This window comes from Salvelinus fontinalis, chromosome 11 (assembly GCF_029448725.1).
Source record: "Salvelinus fontinalis isolate EN_2023a chromosome 11, ASM2944872v1, whole genome shotgun sequence".
NCBI lineage: Eukaryota > Metazoa > Chordata > Actinopteri > Salmoniformes > Salmonidae > Salvelinus > Salvelinus fontinalis.
Genome location: NC_074675.1, coordinates 30001192 through 30024450, shown reverse-complemented (window position 1 = coordinate 30024450; position 23259 = coordinate 30001192). Strand labels below are relative to the sequence as shown.

General features: G+C 45.2%; 2 protein-coding genes across 3 annotated transcripts; both read left to right on the top strand.

Moving 5' to 3' along the window:
- The first annotated feature begins 538 nt into the window (after nucleotides 1–538).
- LOC129865482 (low-density lipoprotein receptor-related protein 10-like) lies at nucleotides 539–14691 on the top strand. Of its 2 annotated transcripts, none has more exons than XM_055938322.1 (12): nucleotides 539–645; nucleotides 5459–5685; nucleotides 6094–6126; nucleotides 6483–6627; nucleotides 7042–7232; nucleotides 7388–8058; nucleotides 8297–8736; nucleotides 9520–9817; nucleotides 10051–10490; nucleotides 10576–10770; nucleotides 10908–11037; nucleotides 11758–14691. In XM_055938322.1, exons 2-12 carry the CDS (start codon nucleotides 5637–5639, stop codon nucleotides 12367–12369), a joined length of 3204 nt encoding a protein of 1067 aa, XP_055794297.1. In that variant the 5' UTR covers nucleotides 539–645; nucleotides 5459–5636; the 3' UTR covers nucleotides 12370–14691. The 2 variants fall into 2 exon arrangements, with proteins under 2 accessions (XP_055794297.1, XP_055794298.1); XM_055938323.1 differs by lacking the exon at nucleotides 539–645 and adding an exon at nucleotides 1000–1106.
- A 1045-nt stretch (nucleotides 14692–15736) lies between these two features.
- LOC129864703 (ciliated left-right organizer metallopeptidase) lies at nucleotides 15737–22406 on the top strand. The gene is made up of 15 exons (XM_055937008.1): nucleotides 15737–16072; nucleotides 16151–16295; nucleotides 18440–18533; nucleotides 18722–18773; nucleotides 18894–19043; nucleotides 19270–19395; nucleotides 19466–19547; nucleotides 20187–20290; nucleotides 20577–20760; nucleotides 20946–21015; nucleotides 21151–21268; nucleotides 21402–21506; nucleotides 21621–21752; nucleotides 21842–21975; nucleotides 22148–22406. Exons 1-15 carry the CDS (start codon nucleotides 15737–15739, stop codon nucleotides 22404–22406), a joined length of 2091 nt encoding a protein of 696 aa, XP_055792983.1.
- The last annotated feature ends 853 nt before the right edge of the window (nucleotides 22407–23259 follow it).

Here is a 23259-nt window from a genome sequence, read left to right as displayed (position 1 = left end):
ATCTTACAGATGTGTGAAGCCTATCTCAGAGAGGTAAAGAAACAGCGGTAGAAGCTGTGTCCGTATAAATATGAACATTCATTTATCATAATAAATCAAAAACAACACCCTGGGATAGTGTAAATTATCAAAAAGAACTACAAGAACAAGTTAGGCAGACAATTCAGTAGTCATTTGATTTCAATCCACGTTGTCTCAGTCCATTGACGAAATACATAAAATGCGTGTTACCTTGCTGATTACAAAACGTGCTAATGCAAATAATGTTACATTGTATTCTCGGATGCAAGGCTGTCTGCTATAATACAATTCCACTGTGGTATACCCCATCTGAGGGATCGTCTCACTAGCCTAATCAATTCTGACACCTGGTGGTGAAACATGATAACAAAAATTAATCCAAAACTGCCGATATAAACACCATTGAAACGAATTCGTGAATCGTGGAACAAGTTACATTTGATGATAAATCCGAGAAAATTATTCGTACACTGGTTTGGCTCTTTAACATTGGAGTTTTTTTGGGGCGTTGTGACAGCCGAAGCCTCAGTCTGAGCTTCTAGTACCACCCCCTCTCCTGTTCCAAGTAAACAATACGGAAGTTACCCAGAACTCTGCCTATCAACAAGAAAGACGACAGAAAGGGTAAGGTTGCTAACTTCGTTGTTACAGGCATTTATATACACAATTTCTCGCCGTTTTTTATTAATATGTACATCAGAGTGTTTGTATGTATATAAGAATGCTTTTTTATCGCTTGGCACGTTCAGGAAAACATAACGAAAGGAAGAGGGAAGTTAGTCAGAGCTATCATTAGCATTAGCCACAACAAGGCGAGCGAGCGAAGCAGGGGTGTATTCATTACGTTCTATAATGTAAGCCGTTTACGGTTTAAGAACCAAACTGAGCGAACGAAACGGGGAGGGACCTAGCTGAATTTGTCCAATAGAATCTCTCGTTGTCGTTGGAAAACGGTTTTCTTTTAGAGTAAACTGTTTCTGTACAAAACGTTTTAAAACAGACGAAAGGTTTTGCAACAATTGGCGTGGTGAATCACTTCCTCTTCAAGGAAGTTTGCGGGGGCAGGCATTCAGAAGGTCTATAAGGTATGTACATAATTTCACATAATCTAGAATTAAAATGACACAGAAAAAACGTGATATTGAAAATCGCAAGCATTTTTGTCTTTAGGATTAGCTTGCTGGTAACTCATACAGCATAAGGTTAGCTAGCTGCGTCATTTAGTTAGCCAACGTTACTGGCAAGGCAGGACATGGCTGTGTATAATATTTAAAAGAGTCACGATCGGTGTCGTTTAAGATGAACATGACGTTATTTATTTATATTACAGAATATTGGGTGACTGTCATTCATATTCCATTCACCCAGCTCAATGTAACATCGATAGGTTAAGGCTACTAAGTCACATGATACTCAAAATGTCCCAGTACTGTTACCCGTCATGAGGTTGCTACAACCTAGCCTATGAATGAAAGTTTACAGGTCGAGAGAATTGAATAATCAAGGTGACACATTAAATATCGATTTACACAATCTTGACTGTATCTAGATGATCTAGGGCGGCTATACCCAAACAGGGGTACGCCAAATAGAAATGTGATTCACATTTTCAAACAGTTCATTAAGATTTTTTAAAACTGGACAAGTCAGTTAGGAACAATTTCTTATTTACAATGACGGCCAAACCCGGACGACGCTGGGCCAATTGTGCGCCGCCCTATGGGACTCCCAGATTTCGAAATAGTCGACTGACTCTTGTACTCAGATGCAGTGCCTTAGACTGCTGCTCCACTCGGGAGCCATAATACAGGTAGCCGAGTCAAATAATTAACATCCAATCACATTAACCGTTACTCTCTCGCGGGAATTCCACTAATGGTCGGTATGTAGCTGCTGCTCATTCTGTTTGCTCGAAAATTGATAAATGGTTAAAGAAGTGTAAAGTAAGAGGCACAAATATAATGAGAACTACATTGATTTGGGGCTCACCTATATTGGGAGTAGTGCCTTTCCTCAGCCACAGTGTGTTAAATATGCAAAAGTACTACCTCACAACTCGATGAAACCTTCCCTCTTGCACAGACATTTAGAAATGAAACATGCCAATTTAAAAAATATGCCACAGGAGTTTTTTGAGCGAGAATAAAGACGACTTTCGAGTAGTAAGACAGGTATTAAAGCAACAGATACCATTTATAAGAAGGGGCTAGAAGCGTCTTATATGTTGAGCTACCGAGTGGCTAGGACAGGTAAGCCCCATCCTATTGTGGAGGACTTAATTCTTCCTGCTACCGCAGATATGGCTGGAACAATGCTGGGGGAAAAGGCCCAAAAACTATACAGACAATTTCTCCATGAAACAACACTGTTTCATGACGCATTAGTGACATGGCAGGAGATGTTATGAAACAGTTACTGCTTCGCATACATGCCAGTGAATTCTATGCGTTAAAGCTGGATGGGTCAACATTTAACATATCGTATATCGTATAGTGTGTGTGTGGTAAAAATACAACATTTAAGTGACCTGACCCTGGTGCTAGACAGGGTATGCAGCTGGAGGTTGAATGTTTGAAGGGGTACGGGACTATAAAAAGTTTGTGTACCACTGATCTAGGGTGTAATCATTAGTCCAACAGTTGGAAATGAGAGTTTCTTTATTGGACAAATTCAGGTATGTTTATCACCGTTCCATTTTAAGAAATATTTTAACAGAATCGGCGCAATGAATACACACCTGATCACATGCAAACACAGTTCACTTTCATAGCAGGCACTTACAAACAGCTCGTTGTGTATATATAATTCCTTCTCGCATCTATCTATGCGCTCTCCTCTCACCATTTCACTTCGCTTGTGGACTTCAGTGCACAACACATCAGCTGTCTGTGACAATGCAAAAAAACTATCCAAGCTATATCATGACCGCTAACCGCTACACACAGCCTACATCATTGTCACGTCATAGTCAACATAGCTACTAGAACTAATGCGTTAGTAAACCCGCTACAATCATGCAGTACAGTGAGCAGCAAGCAGTTTAGCAGTTACACCGGTGGGCCCCAGGGGCAAACAATGTATACAAATAAAAGTTGATCAGTTGATCACCACTTTATTTTAAGAATGTGAAATGTCAGAATAATAGTAGAGAGAATGATTTATTTCAGCTTTTATTTCTTTCATCAAATTCCCAGTGGGTCAGAAGTCTACATACACTCAATTAGTATTTGGTAGCATTGCCTTTAAATTGTTTAACTTGGGTCAAACATTTTGGGTAGCCTTCCACAAGCTTCCCACAACAAGTTGGGTGAATTTTGGCCCATTCCTCCTGACAGAGCTGGTGTAACTGAGTCAGGTTTGTAGTCCTCCTTGCTCACACATGCTTTTTCAGTTGTGCCCACACATTTTCTATAAGATTGAGGTCAGGGCTTTATGACGGCCACTTCAATACCTTGTCTTTCTTGTCCTTAAGCCATTTTGCCACAACTTTGGAAGAATGCTTGGGGTCATTGTCCATTTGGAAGACCCATTTGCGACCAAGCTTTAACTTCCTTACTGATGTCTTGAGATGTTGCTTCAATATATCCACATAATTTTCCTACCTCATGATGCTATCTATTTTGTGAAGTGCACCAGTCCCTCCTGCAGCAAAGCACCCCCACAACATGTTGCTGCCACCCCCATGCTTCACGGTTGGGATGGTGTTCTTCAGCTTGCAAGCATCCCCCTTTTTCCTCCAAACATAACAATGGTCATTATTGCCAAGCAGTTCTATTTTAGTTTCATCAGACCAGAGGACAATTCTCCAAATAGTACTTTCTTTGTTCCCATGTGCAGTTGCAAACCATAGTCTGTCTTTTTATGGAGGTTTTGGAGCAGTGGCTTCTTCCTTGCTGAGCGGCCTTTCAGATTATGTCGATATAGGACTCGTTTTACTGTGGATATGGATACTTTTGTATCTGTTTCCTCCAGCATCTTCACAAGGTCCTTTGCTGTTGTTCTGGGATTGATTTGCACTTTTCACACCAAAGTAGGTTCATCTCTAGGAGACAGAACGCATCTCCTTCCTCAGCGGTATGACGGCTGCGTGGTCCGATGGTGTTTATACTTGCGTACTATTGTTTGTACAGATGAACATGGTTCTTCTGGCGTTTGGGCGTTTGGAAATTTTTGCTCCCAAGGATGAACCAGACTTGTGGAGCTCTACAATTGTTTTTCTGAGGTCTTGGCTGATTTATTTAGATGTTCCCATGATGTCAATCAAAGAGGCACTGAGTTTGAAGGTAGGCCTTGAAATACAGGTACACCGCCAATAGGCTAATTGACATAATTTAAATCAATCAGAACCTTCATACATAATTTTCTGGGATTTTCCAAGCTGTTTAATGGCACAGTCAACTTAGTGTATGTTAACTTCTGACCCACTGGAATTGTGAGACAGTGAATTATAAGTGAAATAATCTGTCTGTAAACAATTGTTGGAAAAATTACTTGTGTCATGCACAAAGTAGATGTCTTGCCAACTTGCCAAAACGATAGTTTGTTAACATGAAATTTGCGGAGTGGTTGAAAGATGAGTTTTAATGACTCCAATCTAAGTGTATGTAAACTTCCGACTTCCAGCTAGCTCCCTCTCTCTTGCTTCTCCTTCATTTTGGAAAAAAATAATTTGTTCAAGTATTGTCTACTCTCTTTGAGTTAACTAGTAGCTAGTTGTAGCTAATGCTTTCAGTACTAGTCATTCTCTGATCCTTTGTTTGGGTGGACAACCTGTTAGTTCTTGCTGCAAGAGCTCTGATAGGTTGGAGGATGTCCTCCATAAGTTTGTCATAATTACTGTGTAAGTCTATGGAAGGGGTACGAACCTTGAGCCAACTAGGTTTTGTATTGAAGTCCATGTACCCAGAGGACAGACGCTAGCTGTCCTCCAGCAATACCATGGCGCTAACCTACAGAGTGCTGCTGAGTCTACTGTAGACCTTCATTGCAAAACAGGATGTTTTAATCAATTATTTGGTGACATATGAATATATTTAGTATAGTTTTATCTAAAAAGTTTAACGCTTTTATTTTTCTGAAATTCTTTGAGGACGGTCCTGCCCATGCTCCTCTGAGGAGCCTCCACTGATGTAAACATTGGGTTCTTGATAAAAATAGATAACCATGACATTGAACACAACACATACTTTAAGCGAACAACTTCAGATGTCTGGCTGTCATAAATAAAATCTTAAGCGAGTTCTGTAGCTATGTTTCTGTCATTCCCTCCTGTTCCTCTAACAATATACCCTGGTCCCAGATATTTTAGTTCTGTCTTGCCATTTTTTTGGCGTGTCAATGGCCATAGGACTTGGCAAGACAGCACAAACAGATTTGGGACCAGGCTAGTCAAAATAGCAATTTTTGCTGACTAGGTTTGGTCTTTGTATTTTCTCAGGTGAAGTCTTCCTCAACGAGACATAAGCGATGATGGGGCCACTCAGCAAGGCGGACTGAGGGGGATCTGCCTAGATGTTTTTCCATTCTAGTTTCCTTTCTTTTCACAATTTTTGCTCTTTCAAGAGCACCCGCATTTCAGAGGAGCAGCATCATTTCAGAGGAGCACCATCATCAGAATGACTGTCTCTTTCAACCTTTGTGTCATCAACATTTTGTTTGTAACTGGTGGGTTTTTACTTTAAATGTGACCTATTATTTATCTGCCTGTTTGTCGGTCGATATGTCAGGTGGTAAAGAGCAATAGTTAAGGCCAGGGTTCCCCAACCCTGTTCCTGGAGAGCTACCGTCCTGTAAGTGTTCGCTCCAACCCTGATCTAGCACCCCTGATTCTAATAATTAGCTGGGTGATAAGCTGAATCAGGTTAGTTACAACTGGGTTGAAACAAAAACCTACAGGAGGGTAGCTCTCCAGGAACAGGGGTGGCGAGCCCTGCTTTAGGCCAACAAGTATTGTAAACATTGTATTTTGTAAGCAGTATCTAGTGTCAAATGTACCGTGTGCAAATACTAGTCAGATCTTTAGTAATGCCCGATTCAGACCTCTGTAACTCTGTTTTGCCTGTTGATTCACAGCCTACAGCAGCCTGGAGCTGGTCTCCAGTACTGGTAAGAGCGCTACCCCTCCCCCTCCCTCTCTCTTGCTATTGTCTCTATTCATGTTATCAAAGGGACCCATCTGCCTCTCACCGGTTTTACACAATACTCTTAGTTATGTGATCAACATGGGTAGGCGTGGGAGTCTCAACTGTAATTGACAATCAGCGATGGCACCTCCGGTTCTTTTACATGATTTTGCACTCCAATGTTTCCGGCTGTATATATCAATTAATAGTGTATTACAGCCTGATTTTAATCAGACCAGGAATACCGTAGCAAAATGTTTTGCAACAGGAAAACAAATATATGTGTTCTTAGGCCGCCCCTCCCAGTCTAATATACTGTAGGGTTCTTCTTTCTCCCAGCTCATTGTGGACGATCTCCCCAAGTCCTGGAGGCTGCGAGAGGAGAGATCAGAAGCTTTGTGCACCACAGCTCGTCCTACCGCCCTCGGCCCTTCTACTGTAGTTGGATTATCAAGGCACATGTAGGAGAGCCTGTTATTCTCAGGTAATGTCTCCCCACTCGCTGTCTTACCGCTGTCTTAGAGGCTTATTTGGTGGGTCAGGGTGCGTCAACGTTTGTCCCCAAACAACTTCTAGTCTAGTCCTTAACCCTCTTGGCACTCGTGGCACATCTGAAGGATTTAGGTAGGTGTAAGCAATTGGAGGAAGAGTCTGTCCAGCCTGTCAGTGGACAAGGTGGAGATACCTCCATGTTCTTTAAATAATCTTATCCAATACTTTCAGATCTACATGAAGTGCCAGGGGGGTACGGTGTAGGGGTTGTGTCCGGACTGGACTTTAGAAATGTAACATCGTGTAAAGGAAAATGGCTTCATAGCCAAATAATGTAGTTTTTGATTATTTGCTTACTTACTTATTGTTTGCTTGTTTTCTATTTTTTTCCCCATCGCTCTTTCAGTTTCTCCCAGTTTTCCACACGGTGTAAGAAGGAATGGGTCTCGGTGACGTCATCGACTGGCAAGCCCATTACCCTCTGTGGTTCCGACCTGCCAAAACCCATGGAGTTGGTGGGGGGAAACATTACAGTGACGCACCACTTCCTGACACACTTAACCCCTGTGTCTGCGTTCCGCCTGGGCTATGTCAGAGGTATGGTGCTGTGATGTTAGACTATATCACTTGTTAATCATGACCTAGTAGACTCGTTATAACTCTCTTTGAGTACCAGGAAATTCAATATAGCTAATAGAAATATCAGCTCTTCTCCCTCTCTCCCCCTTTCCCTGACACTCCTCTCTCTCTAGACTCCGGTGATTGTACGGGGGTGGACTTTGAGTGTTTGGACGGGCGCTGCCTGCCCCTGTCGTGGCGTTGTAACGGCCGGGTGGAGTGCCTGGGTGAAGGGGTGGGCCTGGGCATAGACGAGCAGGACTGTGATGGAGAGATGAAGATCCTGAACCTGGATCCTGAACATGGCAAAACAGTGGTGGGCACCACCACACCAGAGTCCTACAAGGCGCGGGAGGCAGGAAGAGAGAAGAACAGAGGGAGTAACAGCAGAGGGAGGGATTGGGAAACAGTAGGGAAGGCACCGGGCGAGCTGGAGAAAGAGGAGGAGGAGACAGAGAAGCAAGTAGACGAGGATGGGGACCACACCAAGGAAAAGGAGCCAGCCAATCCTATATATGACTTCTGGCATTTCCAGTCTCATGGACTCCCCAGCCACCAGCCTCACAGAGCCCACCCCAGTGTGACCCGGACCCCCGTTGAGTGGCCCTGCGGGGGCCTCCTCCAGACCTTCTATGGGACGTTCGCCCCTCCTTCCATCAGGGGCCCCTCTCTGTTCTGTGTGTGGACCCTGGACCCCCAGGACTCTAGGCCTCTGAAGCTGGACCTGCGGCTGCTGGAGCTGGGGCCTGGAGACACGGTCACCATCACTGACAGACAACATGGCATCGGGGAACTCCTCAAAACTGTGAGTGTGCCTGGGGTGTGTTTGTGTCTTAGTTAGTTAAAGTAGCCCCTTATAAACTGATACGGTGTCAGACTATATTTAATTACTCTCGGATTGGAAGTAGGCTAGTCTTATTGTTAATCTGTGGTGAAAGCCAACTTCTACCTCTAGAGTTTGTTACAAGACCGTTCAGTTTAATTACCCAAGTTATTTTACTAATTCTAATCATTTCACCGTCTGCCCTTTCCCTTTGCGACAGATCACCAGCGCGTCCAATTACAAGGCCATCCACGTCGAGTCCCGGACCGGCCTCCTCTCCCTGACCTATCGTACGCTCCCCGGCTCTGAGGGGCTGGGCTTCAACGCCACCTACCGTGTCGGGGGCTACTGCCCCCCCTGGGAAGGTAAATGTGGGGGTGCCGCAGGGGGGTGTTACACCCAGGAACAAAAGTGTGACGGGCACTGGGACTGTCCCGAGACGGGACATGACGAAGCAGGGTGCAGGGGCTGTCCCCGGGACCAGTTTGCCTGTGGAGCGGCTGGGCAGAGGGCGCTGCTGGCGGGGCATAGCTTCCTAGGGCATCCGGTGTGTTTCCCTGCCAAGGAGAGGTGTAACTACCAGCTGTACTGTTCTGATGGGAGCGATGAGAGAGACTGTTCTATATGTCAACCTGGGACCTTCCACTGCGACAGTGACAGGTAGAGGAGTGTGTGTGTGTGTTTGGGGGGGGGGGGCTCATTTTTCTGCCAATGAAATCTTTATATTTGAGATTCTTCAAAGCATCAGATGACATGGCCTCCACAATCATCCGACCTCACCCAAGTTCAGATGGTTTGGGATGAGTTGGACCGCAGAGCTGTCATCAAGGCAAAGAGTGGCTACTTTGAAGAATATCAAATATAAAATAGATTTTGATTTGTTAAACACTTTTTTTGGTTACTACATGATTCTACACATATATATATATATATATATATATATATATATATATATATATATATATATTTATATATATATATATATACATACACACACACAAAATACATTATCTTTGAGAACTAACAATCATCAAAATAAAATATAGAAAGAGTGAAAGAGAATGGAAAATTCTAAAAGCAAGAATTTAGAAGTATTGATTTTATTTGGTTTGAACAAAATAACACCGCGTTGGCCATGGCAAATTTCTCTCAACTCCATGGATAAATGTGTAGAATTGCAGGACGTTGGCTTAAAAAGGTCTACACTGCCAAGATGGGGGATCTCAATTTTTTAAAATCTCAAATCCACAGGGACAACCGTGCCCGTTGTCACACCCCCTACCAAGCCCCCTTTTGATCCAGAAAAAACTTAGTGTGTGTGTGCGTTTAATGTTTGTTAGTGAGCTTTGATATGTGTGTTAGTGTAGTTTTGATGTGACATGCGTGTGGTGTGTTTCGATGTGTGTGTATACGCCACCTGAACTGTTTGTGTCTCTGCCCCAGGTGTGTTTTTGAGAGCTGGCGCTGTGACGGCCAGCTGGACTGTAAGGACGGGACAGACGAGCTGAACTGCACCGTGACCCTGCCTCCCAAGGTCATCATCTGCGGGGGCCTCCTCCAGACCTTCTATGGGACGTTCGCCCCTCCTTCCATCAGGGGCCCCCCTCTGTTCTGTGTGTGGACCCTGGACCCCCAGGACTCTAGGCCTCTGAAGCTGGACCTGCGGCTGCTGGAGCTGGGGCCTGGAGACACGGTCACCGTCACTGACAGACAGCAGGGCACCGGGGAACTTATCAAAACTGTGAGTGTGGGGGGGGGGGGGGGTGTACTGGAGTTTGGTTGACGTTGCCCCTTATAAACTGAAACGAAGTCAGATATTTATATTTTTTTTCAGAGAGTATGGTTGTCTGATCCTAGATCTGTGGTTAAAGCCAACTTTTCTACCTTTGAAATCACTGGGAAAGGTTAATTTGCCCAAGTTAATTTACTCAATCTAATCACTTCACACTCTCCCTCTCTTTCCCTCTGTGACAGATCACTAATGCGTCCAATTACAAGGCAATCCAGGTCGAGTCCCGGACCGGCCTCCTCTCCCTGACCTATCGTACGCTCCCCGGCTCTGAGGGGCTGGGCTTCAACGCCACCTACCGTGTCGGGGGCTACTGTCCTCCCTGGGAAGGTAAATGTGGGGGTGCCGCAGGCGGCTGCTACACCCAGGAACAAAAGTGTGACGGGCACTGGGACTGTCCCGAGACGGGACATGACGAAGCAGGGTGCAGGGGGTGTCCCCGGGACCAGTTTGCCTGTGGAGCGGCTGGGCAGAGGGTGCTGCTGGTGGGGCATAGCTTCCTAGGGCATCCGGTGTGTTTCCCTGCCAAGGAGAGGTGTAACTACCAGCTGTACTGTTCTGATGGGAGCGATGAGAGAGACTGTTCTATATGTCAACCTGGGACCTTCCACTGCGACAGTGACAGGTAGAGGAGGGTGTGTGAGGGTGCGTGGTGTGTTTTTGATGTGTGTAAGTGTATACGCCATCTTGACCGTTTGTCTCTTCCCCAGGTGTGTGTTTGAGAGCTGGCGCTGTGACGGCCAGGTGGACTGCAAGGACGGGACAGATGAGCTGAACTGTTCCGTGACCCTGCCTCGGAAGGTCATCACCGCGGCAACCGTTGGCAGCCTGGTCTGTGGGCTGTTGCTGGTCATCGCTATGGGCTGCACCTGCAAGCTTTACTCACTGCGCACCCGAGAATACAGGTATCCCTCATGCACCTCACACGTCAGGTTTACTACATGTTGATGCTTCATCACCTACAAACGCCTCCCTTGATCTGTGTCCAAATTGTCTTCTTCGACCAGACCCCCATATGTTTCTGTCTGTCTTCCTCCTGCAGTATGTTTGCTCCAATCAGCCGCCAAGAGGCGGCGCTGATCCAGCAGCAGGCTCCTCCCTCCTACGGTCAGCTGATTGCCCAGGGCATCATCCCTCCAGTGGAGGACTTCCCCACAGAGAACCCCAACGAGGTGAGAGCCTAGTAACAGGTCTAGGATCAGCTAACAGTCCCCCAATCCTAACCCTAAGTGACCTTAGATCAGGAACTAACTGCAACTTTGTCCCACTGTGCTCTGATTGGAGCACAATTAACTGAAGGCCTCAAATAACAGATTACTTGAGATTTCCTTTCTTTGGTTTCCTTCCTTTACAAGGGGAATCCTTCACTAACTTAGTTTATTTGAAATCTCCTCAGTAGGACCGTCGGACCTCTGACTCCTCATGACTAGCCTTGTACATCTGACCTACCAGAGGCACTGAGGGTTCAGCTTCACTGCTTGACTCAATATCATCAGCCTGCATTATGAGAGTAGCAGCAGGAGCATGGTCTCATAGATTGAGTTACACCAGGGCCTGTAGGAGTGCTGATCTAGGATCGGTTTAGCTTTTTAGATCGTAATGAGTAATATTATACGGACAGGGGGAACCTGATCCTAGAGCTGTCTGATTAGCTGCTGCAGACAGCTGAAGAAGGTCAAGAGGACTAACTAAAACAATGTGCTCTCTGTTTCACTGTGTTGTAGCTTCATTTAATGGTGATCTTATGCAAATCATAAACTTAAATGATAATGTTAAGAAATAAGCGTTTTTGTACAGCACATTTTCAAATTCAACAAATTAAACCTCAAGGTTTAAATATTTTTCTTGTTCTGTGTCTGTCTCTCTGTGTTTCTCTTTCTCCCCCCCATCAGTCTTCCTCTCTTACTCTGAGAGGTATCCTCCAGCTCCTCAGACAGGACACCGCCAACTCTCCACGTCGCCGTCGCCGTCCCCGATTCGTCCGCCGGGCTGTCCGTCGCATGCGGAGGTGGGGCTTAATCCCTAGATCCGCCTCCAGGCCCTCCCAGCCTTCCAGTTCCGCCCCCCAGCATACAGATCCCACCTCTACTGGTGTAGAGCCCAGTCAATCAACTCCCGCAACTTCCTCATTGGCTGTGGAAGCCGTCAATCTGCCGTTGCCACAGAAACTAGGCTTGCTCCCTCAGACGGTGCAGCACCCACCACCACCGCCGCCTCCCGCCTCCCTTCCTCCACCCCTTGTCTCTATCCCAGCCACCCCCCAGAGCTTCCCCGTGGCTGCCCCTCCCACCCCCAGTAGCCCCTCCGTAGCCTCGCTCTTCCACTCTCTGGGGCGCAGTATCTCTCGCTTCCGTGCCTCCCCGTTCTCCTCCTCCCCCACCAACTCCCTGCCCCTCTCCGAATCCCCCTCTTTCTCCTCTTCGGAGGATGAGGTGCTGCTTATCCCCCTCTCGGAGGACATGACCTCGGAGGATGACGTCCCCCTGCTAACCCTTGACCCCTGACCTTATCCAAACCCCACCGCCCTCCCTAAATGATGTGCACAGTGCTCGCGCACAGGAGCACCGCAAGGCTCTCCCCCCTCTCTGTGCTGATGTAGTGCCTTTTGAATTACATTGGGTTGGTTTTGACTGACTGTAGAAATCTAATATTCAATGCTTTTATGTTATTGAGTGTGGGACCTCCTTGAGAAAGTGTGTACGTGTGCCTGCCTCCACGTGCGTGTAGTCATGAATGTGTGTAGTCTGAAAGTGGTGAACTTTGCACAGAGAATCTTCCTCCCAAATCCTCATGCTCTAATATATCAGCTACTGTCAAATTAGTGATTTTTTTGTTTCTAACACTTGAAAGAGCTTGTCTTCTGTGTGACTCGTGTGTGTGACTGTCATGTGTGTTTTAGTATTTATGAGGGTGAGTAATAGGGCGGCAGTGTAAGGGTATGGAAGAGGTTCTAATATTATAAATTATACCCCCCCCTCATTTAAGTGCCTTGTTTAGAAGCTTCCTGCATATGAAGAATTTGAATGATTACACGCACGTACTGCATGCATACTGTCACAAATACGCTATATATACAAAAGTATGTGGACACCCCTTCAAATTAGTGGACTCTGCTATTTTAGCCACACCTGTTGCTTACCGGTGTATAAAATCGGGCACACAGCCATGCAGTCTCCAGTAGAATGGTCTTACTGAAGAGCTCAGTGACTTACAACGTGGCACTGTCATAGGATGCCACCTTTCCAACAAGTCAGTGCGTCAAATTTGCCCTGCTAGAGCTGCTCCGGTCAACTGTAAGGGCTGTTATTGTGAAGTGGAAACGTCTAGGAGCATCAGCAGCGAAGTGGTAGGCCATACCGAGTGTTGTAGCGTGTGATAATTGTTTACAACACTCACTACCGAGTTCCAAACTGCCTCTGGAAGCAATGTCAGTCAGCACAATAACTATTCTTTGGGAGCTTCATGAAATGGGTTTCCATGGCAGAGCAGCCAAGAGTTGGCTGGACTGGTGTAAAGCTTGCCACCATTGGACTCTGGAGCAGTGGAAACGCGTTCTCTGGAGTGATGAATCACGCTTCACCATCAGGCAGTCCGATGGCAGATGCCAGGAGAACGCTACCTGCCCCAATGCATAGTGTCAACTGTAAAGTTTGGTGGAGGAGGAATAATGGTCTGCGGTTGCTTTTCATAATTCGGGCTAGGCTCCTTAGTTCCAGTGAAGGGAAATCTTAACGCTACAGCTTACAATGACATTGTAGACAATTCTGTTCTCCCAACTTTGTGGCAATAGTTTGGGGAAGGCCCTTTCCAATTTCAGCATGACAATGAGGTCCGTACTGAAATTGTTTGTCGAGATTGGTGTGGAAGAACTTGACTGGCTTGCACAGTCCTGACCTCAACCCCATCGAACACCTTTGGGATGAATTGGAACGCAGACTGCAAGCCAGGCCTAATCGCCCAACATCAGGGCCCGACCTCACTAACGCTCTCGTGGCTGAATGGAAGCAAGTCCCCGCATCTAGTGGAAGCAAGTTCCAACATCTAGTGGAAAGCCGTCCCAGAAGAGTGGATGATGTTGTAGCAGCAAAGGGGGGACCAACTCCCATGTTAATACTCATCATTTTGGAATGAGATGTTCGACGATCAGGTGTCCACATACTTTTGGTCATGTAGTGTGTGTGTATATACACAAAAAGGCACACCTACCTTCTCACAGACAGACTGTTTTTATATTGCTTTTATAATTGATCAATTCCATGCGAGTTCTGCAAACTGGCAATAATTTTGGGGACCCTCCTGGTTAGTGTATGTATGGCATAACTTGTGTGTGTAATGTATGCACTTAAATGTGATGTATGAATGTTTATAATGTAATTCTCTAGTACACATTGTGTCTAGACTCACAAGACAATCTCTCTGTGCCTGAGGTTGAGTTAGACTTGTGCAGTGCACGCAGAACGACGAGACCCCCAGGGGCAACAACCTTGACTTGAAGTCTCACCCTTTTGTGAATCGAACCCCCTCTACCACACTTTGACACAATGAACAAATAGCAAATGAAGCGACTTTTCAGTGTGCCATTTGTATATCATATTCTTTAGTTTTTTCGCTTTTGTCCTCCAGAAATGTTCTTTCAATTTTATTTTCGTATTGTTCTGTTTACCTGGTTGTACTGAATGTATTCAATTATACATGGAGTAGTTGGATGATTGCAATCTAAGATTGTAGAGTGATTTTTTCAAAAATATATTTTTTAATAGGGTCTTTCACTGTACATAGGCAAAGATATGGACAAATCCACAGAGATTAAACAATTTGCACTTTTATTTGGACTCTTAACTCTTTGATGTGTGTGTGTGAGAGAGAGAGGTGTGGGTGGAAGAAGTGAAGTGCAATGTTAGGAAAAGTAAAGAAGTGGTAAGTGTTTAGATAAGGAGGTGGTCTATAAGCCATTGTCCTCTGTCTTCTGGGAATGTATCAAAGACATGTCACATCAGTCTCCCGAGAAGGGCGCCATGACGACAAAGCACATTTAAATACCTGGGTGTCAATGGTGCAGAGTGGTTTGGTCGCTTGCAACTTGCACCGTTAGGAGAAGAGTGAATGGGAGTCGGGAGGAAAAGCCATTCAAAGAATACTGATGAGTATGTTGATGAATGTCATTTAATTTAGAAAATTCTGCACCTGATTTTTGATGGCGGCGGCGCGAGACTGGACATTGCGTTCCCAGGTAATTATAACCGATTCATGAAACAACCGATTCAGTGGGGAATTCAAATTGGCTAGATGTTGATTTTAAAATAGTGACGACTAGAGCAGAAGCGAAAGTGGTCCACTATACAGCAATTTTTGACTAATAGCAAAGGGGAATTGGAAAACTATGATTTAGGCTTACCCTTCTTCATGAAGTTGTGTAGAAAAGTTATGGAGACTAATTACGCAGTCTGAAACGGGCTCCTCTAGTGAAAAACAGGTCGGACTCTGATTAATTCAAGTGTCATTATCTACATCAGTCGATGCTTCAGTTCTATATTGGCTCACCATGTATACATGTTTGAGTGAATACAGTAAATGTTACTAAGGCAACTACAGCATTATTACGCAATAGTGTCCAAGTGGACTGCTGAAATGCAGTAGTTTTCCCGAATATATATATTTGGATTTCCCTGTAAAATCACCTCTAACCCACACGTTTTTTAAACAACTAATTTAGGATTATCTTGTAGCATGTTAGCTTTGTCCTGCAACTAGCCATTCAAATGACCATTTATATTAACAATTTAGACTTGTAATTTTGTTACAAATAGAAATCTGTAACATTAAAAGTCGAAGTTGTTCATATAAATGGTCATTTAAATGGCTAGTTGCGGGATGAAGCTAGTAGCTGTTAGATCTACTGCTGATGTCATGTCAGTCCAACAGATCCATCTCTGTGATCTCTTCCCCGAGATGAGGCTTCTGTGGAAGGGCGGCTCCTGTGGAAAGGCTATGATTATGCCTTCACCCCCCTCCCTCGGCAGGCCATGGGTTTGGATGGTGGTGGTGGTCATATGGCTCCCTGGTGCTCTGGAGAAGTGTATCTTTGATGAGGTTCAGCAGTCGGTCACAGTGGTCACCACACCCACTGATCCAGACGGACCTCACCCTAAGACGACGGCCAGTAGCAATGTTGGGCAACAGACTCCACTTACTGCTTCAGAGGACACAGCTAATCCTTTTCAAATTCGTTCATTTGCGCTTCAACGTTCTTCATCCCAGAGACACCACAGGAAGCACATGAGAAAGGTGGCTCCACCCACAAACCATCCACAGCCAATCAGGATCCGTACCTGGGTTCCAAGGGATAGCCCCGCCCTGTCTCAGGTGGAAAGCAAGAGACTGGAGCCAGCAGTCAGGGAGGCTGCGGGCATCGTGTCCAGCTTGCTGTCAGGTAGGAGAGGAGAGTGTCTGTCTCTGTGTGTTTGAGTGGATCTGTACTGAACAAAAATATAAACGCAACATGAAACAATTTCTAAGATTTACAGTTCACATAAGGAAATCAGTCAATTTAAATAATTAAATTAGGCCCTAATCTATGGATTTCACATGACTGGGAATACAGATATGCATCTGTTGCTCACAGATACCAACAACAACAAAAAGGTAGGGGCGTGGAGCAGAAAACCATTCAGTATCTGGTGTTACCACCATTTGCCTCATGCAGCGTGACACATCTCCTTCACATAGAGTTGACAGGGCATAGTGTCTCCCGACCGCTCCTGTCTCAGCCTCCAGTATTTATGCTGCAATAGTTTGTGTCGGGGGGCTAGGGTCAGTCTGTTATATCTGGAGTATTTCTCCTGTCTTATCCAATGTCCTGTATGAATTTAAGTATGCTCCCTCCCTCTTTCTCGCTCTCTTTCTCTCTTCTCTCGGAGGACCTGAGCCCTAGGACCATGCCTCAGGACTACCTGGCCTGATGACTCCTTGCTGTCCCCAGTCCACCTGGTCATGCTGCTGCTCCAGTTTCAACTGTTCTGCCTGCGGCTATGGAACCCTGACCTGTTCACTGGACGTGCTACCTTGTCCCGGACCTGCTGTTTTCGACTCTCTCTCTACCGCACCTCTAACTCTGAATGATCGGCTATGAAAAGCCAACTGACATTTACTCCTGAGGTGCTGACCTGTTGCACCCTCTACAACCACTGTGATTATTATTATATGACCCTGCTGGTCATCTATGAACGTTTGAACATCTTGGCCATGTACTGTTATAATCTCCACCCAGCACAGCCAGAAGAGGACTGGCCACCCCTCAGAGCCTGGTTCCTCTCTAGGTTTCTTCCTAGGTTCTGGCCTTTCTAGGGAGTTTTTCCTAGCCACCGTGCTTCTACATCTGTATTGCTTGCTGTTTGGGGTTTTAGGCTGGGTTTCTGTACAGCACGTTGTGACATCGGCTGATGTAAGAAGGGCTTTATAAATACATTTGATTGATTGATTGATCAGGCTGTTGATTGTGGCCTGTGGAATGTTGTCCCACTTGTCTTCAATGGCTTTGCGAAGTTGCTGGATATTGGCGGGAACTGGAACACATCGATCCCGAACATGCTCAATGGGTAACATGTCTGGTGAGTATGCAGGCCATGGAAGAACTGGGACATTTTCAGCTTCCAGGAATTGTGTACAGATCCTTGTGACATGGGGCTGTGCATTATCATGCTGAAACATGAGGTGATGGCGGCGGATGAATGGGACGACAATGGGCCTCAGGATCTCTTCACGGTATCTCTGTGCATTGAAATTGCCATAGATAAAATGCAATTGTGTTCATTGTACGTAGCTCGTGCCTGACCCCATAACCCATCTGCCACCATGGGGCATTCTGTTCACAATGTTGACATCAGCAAACCACTTGCCCACACGATGCCATACACGTGGTCTGTGGTTGTGAGGCCGGTTGGACGTACTGCCAAATTCTCTAAAACGACATTGGAGGTGGCTCATGGTAGAGGAATGAACATTCAACAGCTCTGGTGGACATTCCTGCAGTCAGCATGCAAATTTCCCGCTCCCTCAAAACTTGAGACATCTGTGGCTTTGGGTTGTGTGACAAAACTGCACATTTTAGAGTGGCCTTTTATTGTCCCCTGCACAAGTTGTACCTGTGCAATGATCATGCTGTTTAAACAGCTTCTTGATATGCCACACCTGTCAGGTGCATGGATTATCTTGGCAAAGGAGAAATGCTCACAAACAAGAATGTACACAAATTTGTGCGCAAAATTTGAGAGAAATAAGCTTTTTGTCTGTACGGAATATGTCTGGGATATTTTATTTCAGCTCATGAAACATGGGACCAACAATTTGCATGTTGCGTTTATACTTTTGTTCAGTGTATCTACTGTGTGTGGATGTTTGTCAGTAGGAACATTATTGTGTGTGGATGTTTGTCAGTAGGAACATTTATTGTGTGCGTCTTTGACTGAGTCTTTGTGACTTTTGTGTCACATTTGTGTGTAATAACAATGTAATGATGTAATCATGTGGGGATAACTAAGTGTTTCACTGATAATTTAATACTTGCTGTCCCGACAGTAAACAGAGTCCCTGGTCATCTGCTGCTCAGCAGAGACATCAACAAGTACTGCAAGTTCATATGGAGGAATGCCAGCTCTGCCAACTATAACAAGTCTGTGTGTTACAACTGTATACCTAGCTATATGTGTGTATTTGTCCTTTTCTTTACATAGTAAAATACTATCTCTGTTTATACAGTATGTTTCTCTTGTCTAAGACGTTCGGATACACTATATCGGATTTTCTACTGTTATTGGTCGGTGAATCATTTCAACCAATCAAAGATTTCCATTTCCACAGGTGTGGCCGAGCCAATGAGAACTACAGGACGGAGACCTGTCTGGATGTCATTGTGAGTAGCAGCATCTGAACCCTCTCTCATATCACACAGACAGGGAGATTCTGTGTTATTATTAGTCCTTTGATGGAAATCATGACCTGCCAGTGAGGATGCACCACCATTGATTGACAGATCCCAGATGATCACCTGAGTGGTTGTTCAGTGTACTCAGAGCCTGATGCACCAACCATGACTGTGATAAGGCCTGAGGGGGCGGGACTTCCTGACACTGACTTCCTACTTTACCTCCACGCACAGAGCACCGACAAGTGTCGAGCGAAGGTGAGGGGTCACAGCAGAGACAATGTTATGTTCAATGTAAATCAACTTAGTTTGTGACTGTCAATATAGCTCTGGTTGACCTTAGGTACAGATCTAAGATCAGCAGATATCCTTACCAGCATACTCTCACCAATGAAAAGCAATACGATCAGTAATGAACTCAGGTCATAAAATATGTTGACTGTCAATGTATCACTCTTTCCTCTTCACTATTCATATATCCCAGCCCGGTGTGTTGGCCTATGCAGTGCACTGCCAGACTGACTCCCAGGGTCGACCTCTGGCTGGAGTGGTGGTCATCTGTAGGGACAGACTGACTGGGGAGGGATACAGCCACCAAGGCACTGTGCAGGTAAAATATTTGTTTTGTGTGTGAGTGAGTGAGTGAGATATTTGGCATCTCCTTTCCTTCTTCTCTCCAGACAGTGATCCACGAGTTGTTCCATGCATTGGGTTTCTCCAAAGAACTCTTCAGCACCTGGAGAGACTGCTCCTACTCACAACGTCAGTAACCTTGCCCGTGTTATCATTTGGTATATTACATTTGTATTATCAAGGCTATATTTCATTGTGTTACTTTATGGTGTGTTTTTGTCCAATCTTCTGGTCAGGGCTAAACCTGTTAGATTTTTCTCTCTCTGTTGTAAAGGTATCTGTTTTGGTTTTGCTGTGGATTTGTTGTTGTGTGGTTGAGTTATACTCGGTTGTGTTGTGTTGTTGAGTTATACTCGGTTGTGTTGTGTTGTTGAGTTATACTCGGTTGTGTGGTTGAGTTATACTCGGTTGTGTTGTGTGGTTGAGTTATACTCGGTTGTGTTGTGTTGTTGAGTTATACTCGGTTGTGTTGTGTGGTTGTTGTGTGGTTGAGTTATACTCGGTTGTGTTGTGTGGTTGAGTTATACTCGGTTGTGTTGTGTGGTTGAGTTATACTCGGTTGTGTTGTGTTGTTGAGTTATACTCGGTTGTGTGGTTGAGTTATACTCGGTTGTGTTGTGTGGTTGTTGTGTGGTTGAGTTATACTCGGTTGTGTTGTGTGGTTGAGTTATACTCGGTTGTGTTGTGTGGTTATGTGATTCTGTGTTGTCGTATTGTGTTGTGAAGCCGGGATGGGCTGCTCCCCCCGGGTTCAGGTGACTAACACAGATGAGACGGGTCAGGTCAGGATCTACACCCAATCAGTGATCAGAGCCCTGCAGGACCACCTGTTATCTACTGACCCTGAGCTGGGAGGACCACTGGAGAACCTGGTACGGACCCTGACATGAGCCGTTAACACACAATATATTCGTAGTGCAGAAATATAGGCACTGTAGTCACAGTCATGAAATACCGGACTTTATTCATATCAGAGTCGTTCCCAATATGTTTGTGAGGTCTTATATTGTACTTTACCTTTCTCTCACTACCTCATAATTCCTTTCTCACACTTATCTCTCTCAATCTCTCTCTTTCTCTCCCCTGCTCTTTAACACACACTCTCCCCCTCCCTCTCTCTCTCTTTCTCCACTCCTCCCTCCTCTCCCCATCTCTCAGGATGTAGGTTATAGGGGTCTGTCCTCTCATTGGGAGTCCAGGGTGCTACAGGGTTCCATCATGGCTGCAGCCCTGGGGGATCCAGCTGTGGTGCGTGTCGACCCGGTCACCCTGGCCGCCCTACAGGACACGGGCTGGTACTCTGTCAACCACAGCCGAGCACAGAGCCTGGTGTGGGGAAAGGGTGAGGGACCGTCTGTCCATTGAGACGGATGTAACTTCTCATAAATGAACCAAAAAGATAAGGTGGTTAGAAAGAATATCTGTCAAAGATAAAGAGTGTAAGAGAGGAATATCGTTTGGTATGAGTGATTCTGTGTGTACCTGATTAATGGCCAAAGTGATTTATTGTTTGTGTATCTTTCGTAGGTGAGGGAGCAATGTTTGGATCACTGTCCACCTGCCATGACAACTCCTCCTCATTTTTCTGCACAGGCAGGTAGTGTTATTATTTTATTTGAATATGCCACACTTAACCATACAATAAAAAATAAATCCCATTCTCCAACGTTGTCTAAAGCTTTCCAGTTCCTCTACCTCATTCTCTGTTTGACTTGTGTTCTACATCGCTCAGTGGTTTAGGGTGTCATTATCTTCACCGCCACAAGGGGGAGTGCCAGACTGACCCTCACCTGGATGGGTGCCGCATTTACAAACCTCTAATGGTGGGTCTTCTGCTCTTATTTACTTCCGTTTTACCGTCTCCCTGAACTCTGTTCTCCATGACAAAACAGTATTTCAAACACTCTTCCTCAGCTTCACCTTCTCTCTCTATTTAAACTTCTCCCTCCTCTTCCTTTACTCCTCTCTCTGTGTTTTCCTAAGAGTGCGTGCTGGAAAGAGGAGAACGAGAGAGAGACTGAAACAGAGTGGAGTGGAGAGTTGTACCGTATAGACAGCCGATGCTTCTTCTCTAACCTGAGCAGAGAGGTCAGTGTGTGTGTATTTTATGTGGACTTACACCGCATATATTTGTGAAAAAGTGTATGAAGGTGACGCCTACCCATTTTATTTTATTTTCTCTCCATCTCCTCTTTCTGTCAGAATGTCTCCCTGTCTGTCAGTGACTCTGTGGTGGGGCGTTGTTATAGACACAGGTGTACTGGGCTGAACCGGTATCAGATACAGGTGTCTGGCTCTGACTGGTTGGACTGCCCAGTAGGAAGCACCATTGAGGTAACTTTTGAGCATACACCGATTTTGCCATTTTGGCCATTAGATTCTACCATGATTTGACATTATTTCTCATTCATTCATTCATCCAGGTGACAGGATACAGGGGGTTAGTTGCATGTCCTGACAAGAGGTTGTGTTATTACCCTGACATTGGTCTCTCCATCGACAACCAGGACCCCCACTCTCCAGCTGACTCTACTAAAGGCACAGTGACTACTGAGAAGTGAGTATGACAGAGTAGGAAGTATTTCAGTATCTTTGGTATGGCACAACATGAACTTGTAATTTTGTTATTTTACCAAGTTTTAAGTGGTCTTTCACTTTCTCAGAGAGCAATAAATAATTTATTTATCAGTATAAATCAAGTGTTTATTTTCTTGTCTTCTCTCCCTCAGCGATCCCCTGTTACATCAGAACACAATCCCTGACCCGAGCCTGACCTTTGACCCTGACCCTACTTGTGCAGAACCAGGGGTCAGTACAGACCCCACCTTGGCTCCAGTCCTGGGGGTCAGTGCTTCTGTCTGTCTCCTGGCTGCCCTGATGGTGGCCCACAGGAGGTATCGCTCCTCCAGAGTCAGGGTTAATGCTGCCCCTGAGGCCCCCAGTGTGCTGCAGTTGCACTCGACCCAAAGGGATTCAAATAACTGCTGATGGAAACTGGGTGTCCATTATGGCACAGTCTTGTACACTGGTGTAAATGGTTACTAAATTAAGTAGGTGGTGTTTGTACATTATTTATCAGAGGGGGAAATCGACTAAGTGTTGAACTGTACAAATGAAAAAAGTACACTAAAGCAATGAGCAATGCTGAGGTGTTCTAATTGTCCCCTGCATTTGATGTTCAACATGGATTTAGCTTTAACACTATGTTAACTTGTAATAACAATGAATTATGTGAGCGTTTTCTGTGTCTTATCCCTGTGGTATACATTTTACTCATACAATTTGACATATAAAATGTAAATCTGCACTATTTATTTTATTGACGGGATCTGTTGCCAAGGTGATGTTTTCTGGAATCCCCCGTAGATAAGTCAGAGCAGGGAAGGTTCCAGGTATAAGAGACATAAGCGGTCACTTAGGCCTCCAACCCCGCCCCCCCAAAATTTAAATATATATATATATATATATATATATATATATATATATATACACTACCGTTCAAAAGTTTGGGGTCACTTAGAAATGTCCTTGTTTTTGAAAGAAAAGCTACTTTTGTTGTCCATTAAAGTAACATCAAATTGATCAGAAATACGGTGTAGACATTGTTAATGTTGTAAATGACTATTGTAGCTGGAAACGGCAGAAAAAATGACCTGCTGGAGGTCATTTTGCAGGGCGCTGGCAGTGCACCTCCTTGCACAAAGGCGGAGGTAGCGGTCCTGCTGCTGGGCTGTTGCCCTCCTACGGCCTCCTCCACGTCTCCTGATGTACTGGCCTGTCTCCTGGTAGCGCCTCCATGCTCTGGACACTACGCTGACAGACACAGCAAACCTTCTTGCCA

Excerpts from the sequence above, each read along its gene's own strand:
- LOC129865482 (XM_055938322.1), top strand. The coding sequence starts at position 5,637 with ATGACTGTCTCTTTCAACCTTTGTGTCATCAACATTTTGTTTGTAACT. Across the intron at positions 6,127-6,482 it reads GGAGCTGGTCTCCAGTACTG|CTCATTGTGGACGATCTCCC; the intron begins GTAAGAGCGCTA and ends TCTTTCTCCCAG. Across the intron at positions 11,038-11,757 it reads CCACAGAGAACCCCAACGAG|TCTTCCTCTCTTACTCTGAG; the intron begins GTGAGAGCCTAG and ends CCCCCCCATCAG.
- LOC129864703 (XM_055937008.1), top strand. The coding sequence starts at position 15,737 with ATGAAGCTAGTAGCTGTTAGATCTACTGCTGATGTCATGTCAGTCCAA. Across the intron at positions 20,761-20,945 it reads GAGCCTGGTGTGGGGAAAGG|GTGAGGGAGCAATGTTTGGA; the intron begins GTGAGGGACCGT and ends TATCTTTCGTAG. Across the intron at positions 21,507-21,620 it reads TCTCTAACCTGAGCAGAGAG|AATGTCTCCCTGTCTGTCAG; the intron begins GTCAGTGTGTGT and ends TCTTTCTGTCAG.